Below are 17795 nucleotides of genomic sequence, written 5' to 3'. Positions count from 1 at the left end.
AGCCTGCGTCCTTCCAAAGATTCGCTAATAATCGAAATACATGAGGCCTCTATAATCTACAAATCAAGCCCCCTGCTTCGTGCTCTCTGGAATATGTAGCCGCAGCGCACGATTACGCATGAGCTTCATACTAGCACTCTGCACTCTCCAGACTTTTGTACATTTGCCTAGCACTGCTAGAGATCCTCTGGTACATCATTGTTTCTCGTGGAGCGACAGCTTTGGCAAGCCTTATAGCTCTCCGGGCTACTTCAGACAGTGTTGGACCTCCACTCTGTGTTTAACAGGGCCTGACTGCACATCCGGTCCAAGACTCCCAAAGCTATAAACCAACTTCACTTGCTCATAGTTTGACATTCAACTCGGTGCGGTCGTATCAAATCTAACGTACACGTCGCAAGATCCCAGGCCTCCCTTTCCGAACCATGGGACTCACCTCTTCGCTACCAACAACATCACAATAACCCGCACTTAACAATTCCACCTTCCTCCTTTCCTTCCCTCTCCTCTCCATCTCTTCGCCATCTAAATGCCAACATTATGACCCGCAATCCACCCGAGCTCCGCAAGGAGCACACAAAGTACACGCCAGCCGAGATGGCCGACTGGGACGCCCGCTCCACAGATTCATCCTGCTCCTCGCAGGACATAGAACCAATCTACACGCCTTCCCATTCGTCCTGGCCAACAGACGAAGACGAATCCATCAACTCAGAAGCCGACAGTTACGACGAGATTGCAGACCCTTTCTTGGATTACTACGCCATCGAAGAGCCCCCCACCAAAGACGACGAACTAAACAACGCGGCCCAGCCCGACCCCTACCTGCGTAGAATAATCATCGCAATGCTCTGTCTCCTCCTCACGCTCGGCTGTGTATACATGAAAGAGATGATTGTGAATCGCGTGCAGTACAATGTGGAGAATTTACATTATAGAGACACGGCGGTCCCACAACTGGAGTGCCCAGAGCACGAGAGAGACGCGGGCCTGAACTTAGCGAGAGAGGTGCTGCAACAGGCGGAGCAGCGGTTCCAGCAGGCGGCTCAAGAGCTGTGGGAGGCGGGTTTAGCGCTGAATTCGGCAGCAACGGCTGGAGCGGCTGCAACGACTGTAAGGACTGTAGCAACTGCAACGACTGCAACGACTACAACAAATGCAACGACTGTAACGACTGCCACATCTGCCACATCCCCTCACCCTGAATCGGAATCCGAACCCGCTGATCCCGAGACTGCGTCGGTGAGGTCTACAACTGCGCGGCTTCTCCGGGAATTCGTAAATGAGCGCTCGATCGTCAAAGAGCGTACTGAAAAGAAGGCCGCCGCCTTAAAGGAGGCAGTTGCCGCTGTGGAGGAATCCGCTGAGAAAATCGGGTCCGAAGACAGTACCGAGGACGCCGTGTCCGATGCGAAGAGTCCTCAAGAGTCAAAGGCCTTCCCGGCCTCCCCGACAATCCTAAAGATCGCGAAATGGACAAAATGTCCCCAGCACGCGGGCTGCTGTATCGGCGACATCTGGACGAACACTGGGAAGTGTCTCGAGTATGTGCAACGCCCTGATCACGGCGCTAAGAAGCCGAAGATGCGTTTCTGGGATGGCCTTGTCTAGGGCTTTTGCGGCACCATCACAGGGCGGGGAAATGAAGCGAGGCTTTTGACTGTGGAAAATGGGGTTGCGCGTTCGTGGATTCCGGTTGGAGTTTTGGCTTGCGGGAAGCCGTGCGTCGCGTGTCCAGTTCGCGAATGGGAGGTACGCGGAGGGCGTGCTGGATAACCTGCATTCGAGACTGCCATGGATGAGGAGGCTCTGACGCAGACGCGTCCAGCTGAGAAGTCTTGACTGGTCTGAGTGTGAGCAGGCTATGGTGCATATGTGGGCACATAGCAGTGTCTTGCGTAGATTGAACGTTCTATACTTAAATATGAATCTAACGGAGATAAAATGGAAGCATGTTCAAAAGACGTGTGATGCCTAAGCATTCCGTGCCGATTTCTCTACAGACCTGGAATAGGGTACCTCGTGTGGACGAAGACTTTGCTCGATACTTTACCTAATCGCCTCGTGCGTCGTCTTGCTGAGAGAGCGCACACTGGCTTGCCGCTGTTTGGGGTGCCCCTGTGGTCTTTCATAATTCTGGAACTGATGTAATGTTCAATATCAGGCAGCCTTCTGGCCAGCCGGCCTGTCGTTGGAACCACTCCTGACAGTGATATCGAGGATCCAAGAGCAGCGTGAAAGCAGTGGAATATAGAGATGATGAGAACCTGAATGGTATAATACGAGAGTTGCGTATGCGATATCTGGGAGGAACATGGGGAAAATTGACAAAAGAAACAGCAAAACATCCCGCTCAATAACGATCTTGGGAGTGATGAGATTAGAGACTTCCATCCCCCCAAACCAGCCCAAGTCCTCACCCATCCAAGGCATCCCGAATGTCATCCACCAAAAACGCCCGCTCGCTGAAATCTCGAACTAAGGAGATAAAGCATTCACACCTACATCCCTCCTCTTAACCCGATTACCCCTACGAAAAGCTAACAAACTTAGGATCCCTGGGCCTCCCATCCGCGCCTATCCCATTCCGCCTGAACCCCTCCTGCACCCACAGCCTCCTTGCCTCATCAAACCCCACGCGCTGCCTTGTCATGATCGCTTGCACCTCTTTCTTCGCTTTGTCATCTAATCCAGCGCGCGAATCCCCGGCCTCGACGTTCTCGGAGAGGTTGAAGGAGCTAGAGGAGAGCCCGGCTTCGATGTCGCCGGTGAAGGAAGATGGGAGGCGTTGGTAGAGGTGCGGGAAGGGATTTGGGAGGTTAATAGTCGGCAGGCGGTGGGACCAGTGGCCACGGGTGTAGTAAAGGGCTGATGTAGCGTGTTAGCGGATGTTGGAGTAATTTGGTGGATGCCGTTGAGGGGTATGGAGTAGGGGAGGGGGGAAGGAGAGACGGACTTGTAGAGAGGATGAGGAGGAGAAGGAAGAGGTAGGTCGAGTAGGCTATATAGCTCATATTCGCGGTTCTTGTCGGTGAACGCGCTGAGTGGTATAGAGACGTTGGTGTCCTTCCGCCGCGTCCGGAGCTGGTGATGAGTAACGCGCGGGCCTTGAATAGTTGAAACACAAGGAAATGGATGTCGCAGTAGACAGCTGGATGTACGCAGGCGGGAGGGCTCCCAGCGCTGCTGCTAGAGCTCAGAGGCGATAGTGGAGTAGTCGAGGAGAGAGTGAGTGAGTAAGTGAAGCGTGATACCAGGCGGAATCTGTCTCTCCCATCGCCCCGAGCGTTGTCGTCAGCTGCCGCGGCGGATCGTAGAGCTAAACGGGTGTATTCTCGGAAGCACCGTTCTTCCATGCCGACCGCTCACGCACGGACGCCCACACAAATGGAGTCCTGACTTCACGCGCGAGACGACTTGCTAGACGGTACCAAAACACGCAGACACAATGGCGACCAACATTTCCTCGGACCTGATTTGGGAGATTACCCGTATGTCCCCCTCCCCCCCCAAAACCCCAGGAAAATCAGGACACGAAACTAGAGGATTCAGAGGAATTCGAGAAAGATCGAGAGCTGATGAAAGACCAGGCGGCCACAGCGCCAATCTCGTGAAGAGGAAGGCCGCCGGCGGTGTGCAATTCTCGCGCGACCCATTGAACCTGAAGAATGTGTATAGGCGGAAGGTGAGATCCCATCACAACCCTCAATTCCTGGCTTTTAGCTAACAATGCGCAGTACGAGGGTCTCGTCAATGACCAGGTACGTCTACGACACCAGTTTTCGGACATTTCGATCGGACAAACTATTTGTTTGGCACAATGGAAGCTATGAACAATAGCTTATACAGGAAATAGGCCTTCGGCATCCAGCCCTCCGCAGATGGCGGCGTCATTCTCTTGGTCAAGAAGTCCAACAAGTCCAACAAGCCCGCCTCCTCTCTACAGAGCACCACATTCGGCTCCGGAAAGTCGTCGAGGAAGTACGTACACCTCGTTTTCCGGCACTCCACAGAGATCTGTGAAGAGAGACTTGAAAATGGGAACACGTTGAAGTATGTTGAGTTAATAGCTAATTTGTACTCAGGACCTACTCTGGCATCGTGAACAGCACTACCAGGCACGGCTACCGCCCCGACCTCCGCGCTGAGGCCGTCTCGCGCGCCTCCGCCATCCGCAAGAGCCAGAAGCCCGTCAAGGCCGACCGACCAACCAAGCTGAGGGGAGCCAAGGCGAAGGCTGCTGCTGCGTAAGGGGTTGGAAGGAATCAGGGGCAACATGCGGCATGGGAAGGGCATGCAGTTCATGAATCAAATACCTCAAATTTTCAAGTGAGGGCAATTGAGCATCAAAACGTCTTTCATTTTGGTGACTTTCGCTATCGCGGCTGTAGGCCTATGCAATTCGCGCCCCGTCTACCAACCTTTTGACATTCCTTAAAGTCCTCTAGGGTCACCCAGACGCCGCTCTGACGCCATACACATGCAGGAAAAGAGAATGCTTTGTGGACATACCATCAGGTCAGAGCTACCGTCTGGGGAATCCTGGTGGTGGGTTGAAGCCCGCGGGCATTCCAGGAGGTGGCCCAAAGCCGGCCGGAGGTGGAGGTCCAGGGAAGCCTGGGGGCTGGAAGTTGGTGGGTCCTCCGTATCCCGCATTTGACTGAGGTGGTCTTGCGGGCAGACCAGCTGGCGGCGGCGGGAGCGGGGTATTCGACATCGGCCGCTGCTGGTGTGGCGGCGGGACGCTGTTGAAGTTTCCGTGGTGGGGAACCATTCCAAAGCCAGCTGGAGGGCCTCCGTTCATGCGACCATCACCCATTAACATTGCAGATGGCGCGGGAGGTGCGAATACCTGCGCGGGGAATGGTTGTACTACGGGCTGGACGTTATTCTTCCGGGCCTGTGCCGCTAACATGCGCTCTGCTTCGTCGCCGTGTCGCTCGCCCTTGCCGTCCTTCTTGTAGGCGTACTGGACGGAGATCTCTTTGTTCATCAGATATTGGCCGTGCATGTTCTGGATGGCCGCGTCGGAGGCGTCAAAATCGGCGAACGAGACGAAGCCGTAGCCCTTGGACAGGTTGGAATCATCGCGAGCGACCTAAATAGTAGTGGTAGTACCAGTTCAGAATAATACCATGCGAAGCGGGGCCTACCTTCGGCGGTTGCATCAAAGGCCCGAATCGCCCAAATGTGTCCAGGAGCACCTTCTCGTCCACCATAGGATCAAGGTTTCCGACAAAAAGCTCCGCGCCAACAACTTCGACTGTCTTCTGCTTGTCTGCTGATGCCTTGTTGACCCGGAGAGGCTTGCCGTAGACTCGGACAGTGTTCATGATTTTGATGGCATAGTCGGCGTCCTCCTCAGTGTTGAATTCGACGAAACCGTAGCCTTGGTGGGTCTGGGTGACTCGATCCTTGGGCATATGGACATTTGAGATGCGCCCGGCCTGGAGCATCAGCTCCCATACCAACTGGTCTGTCACGCGCTCGTCGAGGTTGCCGACGTAGACGGTCGCGTCTTTGTCCTGATCCCTACGGTTCATTGGTAGCAAATGTTCTGAGGTCGTTCAGAGGAGAAAGTGTGTATAACTCTTACCAGTGTCTTGCGCTCGCCATGTTTGCGCTTGCGACGGTTTGATACAGGAACAGTTGCAGCTTCAAAGGTGACCAGAACTTTTGCTCGCGGGAGCTTTGACGAAGACGCGCGGGCGGTGGCAGAATGTTTTGGCGCCCGACATAAATCTTCCCGTCCCTGAAGACAGCATCCATCAACGTCGCCCTACCGCCCGCTACTCCCATCATCCTCCCGATCATCGCTCCCAGCGCTTCTTCCGACAATCAAAATGGTGTCACTATCAGAAGAGTCCAAGGTTTGCCCGCCAGAGATCTGTATTGCGTCATAGACCTAACATCCCCCTTAGGAGCGCATTGCTAGAATCATTGACGTCTCGCGCGTAGCCATACACTAGTATGTTTTCCTACCTCCACGTCTTGTTCCAAATGCTGACTCTTTAAAGTGGCTATCTCCCCTTGATCCTCTACCTTGGTGCGCTCCAATGTGCTTCACCAAAGCCACCTCGAAATCCATCCTAACAGCGCTCAGGTTATACCCACAGCGAGCCAAGGCCTTCCATCATCCGGTGAGCAAGCAGCACATAGACATGAGAGCATTGGCTCAATCTGACTGTCTCAGACTCTTCTCTCCTCTGGCATAAACAAGGCATATGATCTCTGGGAAGCGAAGGCGGCAGTGTACAATACTCAGGCGTTCGGAATTGGGATGCTTATGGTTGCACGAATGTGGCCAGACGGAGGGAGTGCCGCTGGCCCGTCAGCGTTTGGTCGACTCTCCACTTGGGATTCTACAGATTTCGCCGCATCATCCGGCCAAGTCCTAGAAAACATACGCACATAGGAAACTAAGGACAGCCAAGAAATACGCCAATGTACAACAGCTGAGCTATTATCAATATCAAGATCGTGCGTGAACTATGGCGTCCGGTTCTGCAGTGACGACGAGCTTGAGGCTGAAGAGAGGGCGCCTGCGTAATTTTAGGGTCAAAAGCGAGGCGCAATACACATATTGGGACTGCCTCGTGCATGTACAGCCCCACAGTCTATATTACGCTATGAGGCTTCCTGGTACAGTAGCTTCGCCTGCACTCGCGACGTTCCTGGCTGGGGACGTGGGTTCATAGGATTTCTCGCCAATGGTGTTGTATCATGCCCCCACGTGCTCGCAGGGCTTGAGCCACGAGCAGTTTTGGACCTCGCAACGCTCTCAAACCAGCCCTCCCCATTCACCGATCAACCAGTGAAGCCGCTGACCCTGGCCAGCACGTCGCCCCGAGTCCGAGGACCATGGCCCTGGGTGGGATATGCCCACCGGCGTGCCGTGCGCCTCGTGCGAAGGCTCCCATCCGTTCCCCACCTGTCACACTGGGCCCTCAAAGCATGCCATTCACTCCCAAACTTTTGCCGCCTGAACCAAGAACAAGATGAATACTTGACCGTCACCCATATCTGCTCGGGATTCTGCCCTCTTGCATTCACTAAACCACTCATCCGCAGCCTCACGCCCGCTTTGCGCCAACCGTCAATATGACAGGCATTCCCAGTATCGGGGACATTCTGATGCTGTCACAGCTGGCCTGGAAGATCGGCAGAGCATTTACCGCAGGAAGGAAAGGCGCGCCGGCAGAGTTCCTCGAGGTTGAAACAGAGATTAACGGCCTTGCGAAAGCTCTGAAGCTCCTAGCGGAAACGCTGTTCGCCGATGCTGATGATAGCATACTCTCGAAGGCTGACAAGGACACTAAGTATGGAGTCGCAACTATCCTGCTATCATGCCAGCAGACAGTCCACGATCTGGATTCCCTCACGGACCAATATCAAATCATCAAGAAGCATCGTACAAGTGGTGGATTCGCTGTCGAGAGGTCATGGAGCGATCTCGTACTGTGCAGCTACAAGACCATGATGTGGACTACGGAAGGCGGAAATATACAGGCGTTGAGGAACATGTTGCACATGCATATGAGCACCATTACACTCACCATGCAGGCGTTACAGAGGTAAGTTGTGCATTCCAATCGGATATTTAGTGACACTGACCACCGTCAAAAGCAAATCCCTGTCCCGTCTGGAGAACACCGTGACACCCATGGCCGAAAAGATTGACGATATCCACCAGCAGACTGGTGATCTGAGCAAGAAGCTAGAAGATATCCACAGCATCGTCCGTGCCATTGCTGGAGGGACCCCTCGGATCCGTGCAAGACAGGATAGCGAGAATGGCAACAGTCGACCACCCAGTGCTTACCATCTTGACTCTCAACCCTCCCAATCGCAGCAAGCTACTCCAACAATATCATCGTATACTCCACGAGATTTGTTTCCGCAACGGCAAAGCTCTCGAACAACACCTCAACAGACGCCCGAGCTCGTCGGTTCCGAATTTTCGTCCTCAGCTTCCTCTACGAAACGCATATCAGGCTTTAGCTTCGGCGGCTCGCAATCACAATATGCTAGCAGCTACGCGGGGTCTGACGCTGGATCTTCTAATGGCTACACAAGCCCAATGGGAAGCCGCTCTCCCATCGCAGAAAGACGGCCATCGAAACGCGGCGAACCTAGTCTCATGAAAACTCCAGAGTTACCAGAGATGTCAGAACATCAGGACAGCGACAGCACGCTTCGATGGTCTATGGAGAGACTACCACAGCCCGCAATGGACATTCCGCCAGATCCAGACATAGGACCCGCATCGCAGCTCCAGAAACTTAGTATAACGCCATTGACTCAGTCAAGCCCACTCATGCTTCATCGAAGCTCGACAAGCGCGAGTCAGCAAAATGACTTTGAAAAGGCCGCTTTCCGGAACTCAGCTGTGTTATGTGACGTGTAAGCCGGCAACTCACCCCCTGGGGCTCATCCCGTATCACTCATACCTGAACTCCTGCTAAACATCCACCAGCCGCGGCACACTCATCGAATACACCCGCGCCATCGAAAGCGACGATGACCCCTTCGGCGTCGAAATGGCGCAAGCCTGCACCGTGTGCCGCATCTGCGTCGTGCGCAAACGCGAAACCGCACCCGACAACTCGATCCGCATGATCACGTCCATCTGGGCCTTCGCCGACGACGCCACTGTCCGCTTCCAGCAGAAACTCGCCGACGGCGCGCTGTACGTGCCCTACTCGAGCTACTTCTCGCCCGAGAAGATCTCGGTGACTGTGCCGACCGAGGTCAAGTACCACGACGTGCGGTATGGCAGCAAGCCGCTCAAGACGGCCAAGACGAGCTGGATTAACTATGTCTTTGAGGATGTTGCGGGCGCGACGCTGTTTCAGACGGAGCTTATGGGACGGACGCTGCTTGGCACGTATAGGACTGAGAAGACCCTCCGTATTCATGAGGGGCTGTCTAGTGTACTCACCTACGCGGAGCAGATGTGCGGGATGGAGAACCTGCGTCTTTGGGAAGACGACGCTACGAGTGCCGTCATCGCTACTATTCACTTCAGCGCGCATTTCCGGAACGGCTACCTCGCGTTCTACCTGAACTCATCGAGTAATCCAGTGCGCGTGAAAGACGAGGGCGGGAAGGAGGTCAAGATCAAGGGGCTCCGTGTGCCCGTGGACGTGAGGGCGGATCAGAGGAAAGATAGTGGGGCTGGGGTTGTGGCGGCGCCGACAGGCAAAAAATCTGGAGATGAGGGGAAGAGAAGGGGGAGCGAGGCGGAGAAGGAGAAGAAGGGGCGGTATATCGCCGGCGCGAAGATCGAGTTTGCGAGCGAGGCGGAGAAGAGGGCGTTTTTGCTGACGGTGAAGGAGGTGCAGAAGACGATGCGGGAATTGCCTGATTTGGTGGGGGTATGATGGGAACAGTGGGTTATCGGGGCTGTTAAAAGGATGGGCGTGTTGGTCTAATTGAAGGCTTTTTGGAAATGTGTTTCATGACTAGACGGTCGGATCTAATGGATGAGGATGCTGGGACTTTTTTGGGAAATAATAGCGAAGGAGGTGCATGTCTTGAAGTTCTCGAGGTACACGCTAAATCGTATATACCCCATCGATTGTTTTGTGGGGATATGAACATAGATCGACCCGTTGTGTACCGAATCGAAGGCTGTGAATTAGATGAGTGCACCGCTGTGACGCGAGAACGTGATTACGAGCGTGTGGAGTGTGACTTCGGGGTTATGCACCATGTACAGCGTTTGGTCGCAGGTAAGCACGAGACTTTTTTGTATTCCTGTACTGAGATCCACTGATTGTCTTGTAATCGGGATCTACCTAAGACGCGGCTTGTCCATCATAAGTCGTGAATGATCACCAAGCGCCATCAAGCATCCCAAAAACGGAGGCCCGTATGTCCTCTGTCACCCATCTACGAGATTGTCTTCTCCCGAATGGTGATTCCATACTTCTCCGTCAGCGTCTTCAGCAGAGGTCTGCAGATCTCAGGTGACATGGGAGCGAGAATGCCCTTTTCGCTGATGGTGCCGTCCAACACCTGCTGCACCGCGACGGCGCAGGGCACACCCACCAACTTCGCCATTGCAGAGTAGCCCTTGGGGTCACCGTATTCGCATAGTGTCGACGTACGTGTCTCCTTGCTACCGTCCTTGTTCTCGATCTCGAACTTGTGCTGGAGCATGACGAAATCACGCTCGCCCTCCTCGTACTGCATCTTCTTCTCCAAAGTGGCGCATAGGGTATCGAGCGGGTTGGAGCGCGGGGTGATGTCCTCATCGCTGAAAAGCCCAATCCAGCGCAGTCCATCGATGATGCGATCCTTCTCATCGTTGTTCTTGAAGGTGGTGCGCGAACTGATAGCCCAAATGATGTCCTCTTCGGCGCGGGAGGTAGAACCAACGATCTTTGAGGTAGCCTCCTTCCAGCTGATCCGAGAGCCGGGCTTGAGATAATCTTTCTCCTCGTCACTGAGGAAACCGATGTCCACGAGGGTCTTGATGAACTCTGGGAAACCTTGATAGCGCAGAGTACCTCGGATGATGGTCTGCGCCTCGGGGATCTGGTAGCGCTCCCTGTATGGAGTAGAATCGCGGTTTGGGTAGGCGACGAAGGCATAGCCGGGATAGATGTAGTAGGGTTGGGCGGTAGCCATCAGTCCTTCGGATGTCACATCAACGACCTTGCCGTCCTTGTAGTATTTGGCGGGGTTTCGGAGGGCGAGTAGCACACCGCGAGAGCTCCAGCTGAACTTGTATCCGAGTGGGTTGTCGGAGTTCTCGGGCGCTGGAAGTCCTCCACAGTACGACAAGAAGCTCAAGACTCGGCCACCAGCCTTGTGAACCTCGTCAATCGTAAGGACGGCAGAGAGATGGTCGATTCCTGGGTCGAGCCCAATCTCGTTCATGACTGTGATGCCTGCGTCTTTGGCCTTTTGGTCCAGCTCCATCATCTACGACGTTTAGCACACCGAGTATAAAAGATCGGTTATAGGCAGACCTACAGCAGGGCTGACGTAGGATGTGGTAACAACATGCTTCTTGTTTCGGATCGCAGACTCAATAACGGTGGCATGGAAGGTACTGAGAGTCGTTAGCACTCATAATCTTTGTAGAGGAGGGGGCAACTTACTAAGGGATCAAGCTGATAACAAGAGAGACTTTGGCAACCTCCGCATCGAGCGCTTTCTCATCCGTGACATCGAGCTAAACATCTTCAGCGACATGCGACTAGACAAAAAAGGCATTGGATGGCCTACGCTGATAGCAGACGCGTTCTTGATGCCGCTGGCGAGCTTTTTCGCGCTCTCCAATGTTCTGCAGGCTGTAGCGACATCAATTGATGCCTCCAGTATCAGATTGTGCCTTCGTACCAACTGTGACGCTGACGCCCGAATTTCCTAGAATCTCCGCTGTAGGACGAGTGCTGTTCCATTGTTACGATAGCTCGGGTAGGATAAGGTGGATATGTACGTACACGAAGCCTGCACCAAGCAGGAGGGCAGACCTGAGAAGGAATTAGAAATTGGACAAACATTGGTGAATAGGATTACTTACTTGGAGCTGCCGATGATGGCTGAGAGGAATGGTTATTACTCTATGGATCTAGTTGGAGGTCAGATGGCACTTACGGAGCATGGAATCCATGGTTGCGTTTTGTATTTCTTGGACAGCGGTTCTTGCAGGTCTGGATGCAGGCGCTGGAGTCACAGACGGAGTCAACGCCCCTCAGATATTTCTCGGTCCTAGTGGGGCTCTTGCGTTTGTCTGGGCTCCGTCATCGCATGCCAAGAATGGGATTTGGTGCAAACACGACAGGGGTCGGCCCGACTTTCATGCGATGTTCACCACCTCTCGCAATAGGCAACACGGTGGCATCTTGCATCATTTTCGAAGCAGAGACCTGCAATAAAGTTCCACGACGTCGGGAGAGTGCTGTGATGTTGAAAGAAGCTTGTTGATCCATCCCAATTTTCAAGATCCGACAGGCCGCCAAAATGCCGTCCGCCGTTGACTCCGGGGATGACCTCTATAGTGCGGTCAAGCAGGTAGGCAATGCTCTTGAACCTGAAATGATGCTCCCAATAGTTAACACCAGATGGCTAGATAACACAGTCGTCCTCAGACTCAGACTACATCGACCAGCTGGTCCCTGTGATGAGAGATGTTCGCTACTCGGACCGCGCAGGGCATCTCATTCAAGCTCTCAATCAGATATCTGCTGAGCGAGAATCTGAGATTGAGCGCATGTGCAATTCGAATCATCAGGAATTCGTCAGCTCCGTGAACTCTTTATTACGAGTCCGGGAAGGCACTGTGGACATGACCACCCAAATTCTCCAGCTAAATCAGTCCATTCAAGCCAGCACAGAGAACCTCGCCGCCCAAAAGAAAGCCCTAGTAGACTCACGTGCAGTGCGACAAAGCATTGACGAAACATCAGAAGCTCTGAACGCATGTTTGGACGTTCTCCGCGTCGCAAATCAAGTACGAGATCTGCTTCTCGAGAAGAATCATTATGCGGCTCTGCGTTCACTCGATGAACTACAGAATGTCCATTTGAAAGAGGTGGGACGATACAAGATTGCTGAAATGATCGAAAGATCCGTTCCAGCTACTCAGAGATTAATCGCAAACGCCGTCATGGACGATCTAAATACCTGGCTTTATCGCGTCCGAGAAGCTTCCCAGTACCTTGGTGAAGTTGCCTTCTATCACACAGATCTCCGAAGAACACGCCACGAAGAGCGAATGCAACAAGATGAACACTTCATGAAATTCAAGCTCAACTCCGCTATGGACCTTGTGGCCGACGAGACCGATGAGTTTGACATTATGAACAACGAAGAAATGCAGACGGAATTTGACTTTTCTCCGCTCTTCGAATGCATGCATATCCACGAAACCTTAGGCCGCAGCGATTACTTCCGTGCGGAGTATGCTTCGAATCGTCGAAAGCAGAAAGATCTCATCATCCCTTCATCGCTAAACCTCCTGGATGACGACGGGTCCGATTTAAGCAGCCTTTTGGAGAGCATTGCCGGCTTTGCAATCATCGAGAAAGCGACGATCAAGAGGACGAATAACTTCAGAGCGAATGTCGATGTTCGTACCAGCGTCTAACCTCTGAGGCCAAAGCTAATTTCAAGCAGGTTGATGAACTGTGGGATTCCATGTGCCAAAGCATGGCCACCTTGATAACCAACGGATTGCCTTTAGTCGACAATGATGATCTCCTACTCAAGATCAAAGGGCGAGTTGCATTATTCATGCTTACTATGGAGGTAGGCGTCATTTGCATGCCCGATTGCATAGAGAAATTCTGACCTCGTCGCAGAAATGGGGTTACTCGGTCAAGAACCTCTATGACTTGCTAGTTACTCTCTTCGACAAATACTCGGATCTCCTCAAGCAGCGCTTCAGCGAAGATTTCCAAGAAGTGAGTTTCCTTGTTGATATTCTTGCAGTGGTGCTAAGCCATTTTAGATTGTTTCGACTGATGACTACATGCCAATGCCAATCAACAACCTCGAAGAATACGATAAAGTCGTCAATGTCAGCTGGTACACCCCAAGCCAAGCCCGCGAGCAGCTCACGTACGTATCCAACTCGATGACTTCGAATATACTGATTAACCCGTTAGATTCCCCTGTGTCCTCCCCTTTTCCCAGATGTATCCCCTCTGTTGTATTGACATTCGCAATTTTCTCAATCAAATATATTTATTCTCCGATGATCACTTCCAGCGCTCTACCGTTATCGACGAGACGCTTAAGAATGTAAGACGAGTCCGGCAATGTAAACCCAACATCTATATACTTATACGTCGAATGGGCCAGTCTCTTGATGAGCTGCTATGCGAAAAGGTCTGCCAATCTTTGGTAGAGCGACTTAGCTCTCAATATCCTGGTCAAATTGTCCAAATCCTCACCAACCTGGAGCACTTCGAGATCGCTTGCCAGGAACTGCAAGACTTGCTTTTCCAGGCACGGTCATCGGGCTCCGCCACTGGGCCTGTCATTCTGCAAGCAACGGAGCAGTTCCGTAATGCTAAGAAGACAGCATCGGATCGTATCTTTGAATTGGTCAACTCTAAGATTGACGATCTCATCGAGACTGCCGAGTACGACTGGTATGTGCAAAAATCTCTCGGGTCTTTAGACGACATGGTACTAACGACGCTCTAGGATGGCCACGAGACCTACTACAGAGACTAGCAATTACATGCAGGAGCTGACGCGCTATCTTTCCAACATCATGAACTCCGTTCTGCTCGGCCTGCCAACGGATATCAAAGAGTTCATCTACTTCGATGCTCTTAGCCACGCGGCATCTGCCATCTTGGTATCAATTCTCATTTACCCCCATAGTCGAACTTCCCAGACTAACCCGTCTTGTCTCAGGAACTCCCTCTCCACGAGTCTGTGAAGCGAATCACCCCAGCCGCAGTCACCGCTCTCGTCACCGACGCAGACTTCCTTTCGTCCTTTGTCGACAGCTTGAACAACCCCATCTTGAAGGAGAATCTCGACGAACTAGTACAAACCGTGGCGCTAATGGCGACGGATAATTCCGATGAATTCTTTGATATGACGCAGCGAAATCGGAAGTACAGTAAGGTTGACAGAGAGAAAGGAGCTATCCTGATTGAGAAGTAAGTTTGCATCCTCCGATTCGCTTGGATGAGTGCGACTCTTTCAGCGTAGCATTCAGAGCCAGTGGAAATCTTAGGGCGTTTGCTGACGATCCGCGTAGGGTCATGGAGGGCGCAGCTGTAGCAGCGCAGACCCCGTCGAGGCCATCTGATCGGTTTGGGACGATTGGCTCAAGGTTCCGGATGGGGTGAGAGCGGGATTTGTAGGTTTCCTCGCGCATGGTGTTGAAATGGTACGGGCGCTCGCGGAAACGATGTCTTGTTGGTGTCCTTGGAGTCTGGCAGCATGGCGCGCTTGAAGCGTTTGTATACTTCAATATAGTAACTTTTATTCCCACTCGCTCTCCTCGTTTGCAGATCCAATATTTCATCCGCGAATTCCAGTCATCTCGCTTTTCGGCTCGCTCGTTTCTCCATCGTTGAATCAGGCTAATGTCTATATAGCATAACTTCTAATTTTTACTATGGTAGTACTGCACTCTAAGAATCTCAAATTCATCTCCTACCTTATCGATCTCATTTTCGCGTTCTTGACGCCGGCCAAAAGAATCAAGAGATGTTTATGCTGACCACCTGAACAGAAATTCTAGCTCGTCGGAATGGAACAACCTCCACGGGATCGTACAATGACTTCCAAATTATCCAGTTGTGTATTTGGCCTACCTTGAAGCCTTCTCGCCTTATCGTTTGCCGAAAATCTACCTAGACGCCGTCACGTGTATTATCGTGGAATCCGCGCAGCGCTATCACGGGTCGGACGCCTTTGACACTGCCGCAGAATAAAGTCAAGTTGTATCTTTGCAATGCACAATGAACCAAATCGAGTATTTCCAGCGATCTAGAGCTTCACTTCTCGGACAGGTCCCCAGGTTTGGATCGAATCCCTTGTATGCACCGGCCCTCCATCGCCCCGTGTATGGAGGGAAGAATGAATCCTGGTTCAAAGCACCGGCGCTATGACCTCCTGGCCTCTCTCATCTTCCCCCAGAAAACCATCCGCTCGCACGAGTTCTGGTTGCGAAGATATCCAGCTCGTCGTCCCTGACTTTCAATCTCGCGAACGTTCGTACGCGCCAAGACCACCGATTTGTATGGGCGAAAAAAATAGATATTCTCAATATTGTGCCATAAGCTGACCCTGACGTGCAGCCTTTTCCTCCTGCAATCCATATCTTCGCAGGTGTCCTGGCTCTGAAACTATCCAGCTCGCCGTCCCCCGACTTCCAATCTCGCAAACGTTTTTACACGCCAAGACCACCAATTTGTATGGGCAAAAAAATGAGATTTCCTTTAAATCCCAGTATGTCTGACTTTCGATCTTCAGCTTTCTGCTCCTGCAATTCCTACCTTCACAGGTGTTGTGGTCATCGAGCGCGCCCTCGCCGTCGCTCGTCGACCAGCCCCTTAGACACACCAGCTCGCGACGACGACACCAATATCTCCCGCACAACACGCTGCCCTCTTCTGCAACTCAATCCCAAGCTTCTTCTCACCCTTTTCAATCCAGCGCCCTTGCTACTATACCCACACCACCTGCAGCCGTCTCGCGGCCCCTCCCGCCGCCCACCAGCGCTGTTCTCGCTAGACACCATCACGTGACACTCCTGCCTGCCTGCCTATCTGCCTGCCTGCGCGGGCGCGGGTAGAACCGGCCCCCAACCAGCTGCGCGACCTTCCGGAAGGTTCTAGGCAGTAGCGCTGGGGTGGGTTTGTTGGGAAAACGATAGTGTAGGTCGGCACCCCGAGCCTCCGTGAGCAAGTTTCTGGCAGGGGGAAGGTGTGGCGGTGCGGGTGGACAGTTTAGGGGGACGGGGACCGGAGGGCATGAGAAACTTCTTGGGACGGTTTAAGGAGGGCCGATGCTGTGGGAGGTTTAGCTGAGGGCGGTGCAGGGTGCGTTTTGGATGGGGAGGCACGTGCGGGCTGGGCCACGTCTGACGGTGGTATGAAGAGAGCGAAAGGGGGGGCTAGAGAGATAGGATATTGGGGTGCTTGGATGGGCTTTGGAGATTTGGGTGCGATGGAGGAATGGAGAGGGTGAGGGGGTGGGGATGAGGGTGTGGTTTGGCTGGAGGTCGACCTCCTGGCTGGGCTACTCCGTACGGTGGTGTTGGACACGCAAGGTTGAAAGCCGAGTGGTGGTATATCCATGTTTCTAAGCCGACGGCGGGGTCTTGTAGGGCGTTTGACGTGGAGAGATTGATGTAGTGGAAGTTGGGGTGTGTTTTGGCTAGGGGATCATTTGCTGGCTGGGCCACCTCTTACGATGGTTTCGAATGAGCACGAGGGAGTCTCGAGTAGTAGGATATTCACTTAGAGCTGAAATCTATATAATCATCGCGTTTTTAGAGTATATGAAGATTGATGCAGTAGAAATTAGGGTACTTTTTTACTAAGAAATCAACTACTAGCTAGGCCACCCCTTACGATACTGTTCAATGAGCAAAATGGAAACCTCAGCAGCAAGACATCTACTCAGCACTTAAACTGATACATCTTTTACAGTATGAAGTATGTAAAGGTTTGTGCAATGGGAATCGAGGTACCTTCTGGCTGGGGATTCAGCTGCTAGCCAGGCTACTCCTCGCGGTGACGTCGACCGGTTGAGAGGGAGGTATAAGCAGTAAGATATCCACGAAGGGCTCAAACCTATACGATTTCAACGTTTTCAAAAGATGTAGAGATTGATGCAGTGGAAATTAAGGTACTTCTTAGCTGAGCAATCGCCCGCGGGCAAGGCCACCTCTTACGGAGGTATTGAGAGAGCAAAATTAAGGTCACAGCAATAAGATATGCACTTCGGACTTGAACTCATATAGTTTTCACGTCCTGAAAGATGTAGCAGTCAACGTAGTGGAAACCAGGGTAACTTTTGGTCTGACAATTACGTGCTAGCCGCGCCACTCTCCATGGTGGTGTCGAGGAAGCAAGAGAGAAGCTCAAGCAGTATTATACAGGAGCACTCCCTGTAGGTCTGGGAATCCTGAGCCCAATGCAATGTCAAGGATGAGACAGTAGGAATTAGGCTATCTTTTGGCTATATGGCTCCATGCTGGCCGGGCCACTCCTGTCAATGGTTTCGACTAGGCAAGAAGGAATCTTAGGCAGTGTTATATTAGGGCACAGCGCTGCGGTTCTTGAAAAGCTGAGGTCAATGCAATG

The 17795-nt window shown here is 52.6% G+C and overlaps 9 protein-coding genes across 9 annotated transcripts; 6 read left to right on the top strand and 3 right to left on the bottom strand.

Annotated features, from left to right (window-relative positions):
• The first annotated feature begins 342 nt into the window (after positions 1-342).
• BDZ99DRAFT_498037 (uncharacterized protein) lies at positions 343-1781 on the top strand. Its single transcript, XM_033723555.1, has one exon. The coding sequence runs from the start codon at positions 541-543 to the stop codon at positions 1609-1611; it is 1071 nt and encodes a 356-aa protein (XP_033578134.1). The 5' UTR covers positions 343-540; the 3' UTR covers positions 1612-1781.
• A 658-nt stretch (positions 1782-2439) lies between these two features.
• BDZ99DRAFT_297248 (protein precursor) lies at positions 2440-3250 on the bottom strand. The gene is made up of 2 exons (XM_033714143.1): positions 2957-3250; positions 2440-2868 (listed from the first exon to the last, which is right to left on the bottom strand). Exons 1-2 carry the CDS (start codon positions 3012-3014, stop codon positions 2531-2533), a joined length of 396 nt encoding a protein of 131 aa, XP_033578133.1. The 5' UTR covers positions 3015-3250; the 3' UTR covers positions 2440-2530.
• Positions 3251-3448: 198 nt separating this feature from the next.
• On the top strand, positions 3449-4245 carry BDZ99DRAFT_415614 (60S ribosomal protein-like protein L28; the record flags this gene model as incomplete). The annotated part of the gene is made up of 5 exons (XM_033716761.1): positions 3449-3491; positions 3591-3685; positions 3738-3761; positions 3857-3981; positions 4086-4245. Coding segments are annotated over 5 exons (447 nt in total), but the record flags the coding sequence as incomplete, so codon positions are not given.
• An 89-nt stretch (positions 4246-4334) lies between these two features.
• Positions 4335-5655, bottom strand: BDZ99DRAFT_462440 (RNA-binding domain-containing protein). Its single transcript, XM_033719845.1, has 3 exons — positions 5597-5655; positions 5154-5532; positions 4335-5098 (listed from the first exon to the last, which is right to left on the bottom strand). Exons 1-3 carry the CDS (start codon positions 5614-5616, stop codon positions 4526-4528), a joined length of 972 nt encoding a protein of 323 aa, XP_033578131.1. The 5' UTR covers positions 5617-5655; the 3' UTR covers positions 4335-4525.
• Positions 5656-5843: 188 nt separating this feature from the next.
• Positions 5844-6215, top strand: BDZ99DRAFT_519826 (Tom7-domain-containing protein; the record flags this gene model as incomplete). The annotated part of the gene is made up of 5 exons (XM_033725450.1): positions 5844-5870; positions 5922-5968; positions 6018-6046; positions 6104-6140; positions 6194-6215. 5 exons carry the CDS (start codon positions 5844-5846, stop codon positions 6213-6215), a joined length of 162 nt encoding a protein of 53 aa, XP_033578130.1.
• BDZ99DRAFT_570417 (uncharacterized protein) lies at positions 5844-6619 on the top strand. Its single transcript, XM_033727986.1, has 5 exons — positions 5844-5870; positions 5922-5968; positions 6018-6046; positions 6104-6140; positions 6194-6619. Exon 5 carries the CDS (start codon positions 6225-6227, stop codon positions 6396-6398), a length of 174 nt encoding a protein of 57 aa, XP_033578129.1. The 5' UTR covers positions 5844-5870; positions 5922-5968; positions 6018-6046; positions 6104-6140; positions 6194-6224; the 3' UTR covers positions 6399-6619.
• A 471-nt stretch (positions 6620-7090) lies between these two features.
• BDZ99DRAFT_441993 (uncharacterized protein) lies at positions 7091-9383 on the top strand (the record flags this gene model as incomplete). Its single annotated transcript, XM_033717793.1, has 3 exons — positions 7091-7574; positions 7627-8403; positions 8477-9383. The coding sequence occupies exons 1-3, from the start codon at positions 7102-7104 to the stop codon at positions 9381-9383; spliced, it is 2157 nt and encodes a 718-aa protein (XP_033578128.1). The 5' UTR covers positions 7091-7101.
• A 58-nt stretch (positions 9384-9441) lies between these two features.
• On the bottom strand, positions 9442-11703 carry BDZ99DRAFT_415606 (saccharopine dehydrogenase-like protein). Its single transcript, XM_033716760.1, has 8 exons — positions 11611-11703; positions 11537-11555; positions 11457-11486; positions 11353-11405; positions 11239-11303; positions 11112-11185; positions 10984-11062; positions 9442-10932 (listed from the first exon to the last, which is right to left on the bottom strand). The coding sequence occupies exons 1-8, from the start codon at positions 11624-11626 to the stop codon at positions 9895-9897; spliced, it is 1374 nt and encodes a 457-aa protein (XP_033578127.1). The 5' UTR covers positions 11627-11703; the 3' UTR covers positions 9442-9894.
• A 182-nt stretch (positions 11704-11885) lies between these two features.
• Positions 11886-14988, top strand: BDZ99DRAFT_441986 (putative exocyst complex component Sec15). The gene is made up of 10 exons (XM_033717792.1): positions 11886-12027; positions 12086-13084; positions 13132-13263; positions 13317-13418; positions 13466-13575; positions 13623-13758; positions 13819-14111; positions 14167-14323; positions 14383-14633; positions 14735-14988. The coding sequence occupies exons 1-10, from the start codon at positions 11977-11979 to the stop codon at positions 14823-14825; spliced, it is 2322 nt and encodes a 773-aa protein (XP_033578126.1). The 5' UTR covers positions 11886-11976; the 3' UTR covers positions 14826-14988.
• The last annotated feature ends 2807 nt before the right edge of the window (positions 14989-17795 follow it).

The sequence above is a fragment of the Mytilinidion resinicola genome, assembly GCF_010093595.1.
Source record: "Mytilinidion resinicola strain CBS 304.34 unplaced genomic scaffold BDZ99scaffold_8, whole genome shotgun sequence".
Classification (NCBI taxonomy): domain Eukaryota; kingdom Fungi; phylum Ascomycota; class Dothideomycetes; order Mytilinidiales; family Mytilinidiaceae; genus Mytilinidion; species Mytilinidion resinicola.
Note: the sequence above shows the minus strand (reverse complement) of the source record. Positions and strands in the feature narration are given on the sequence as shown.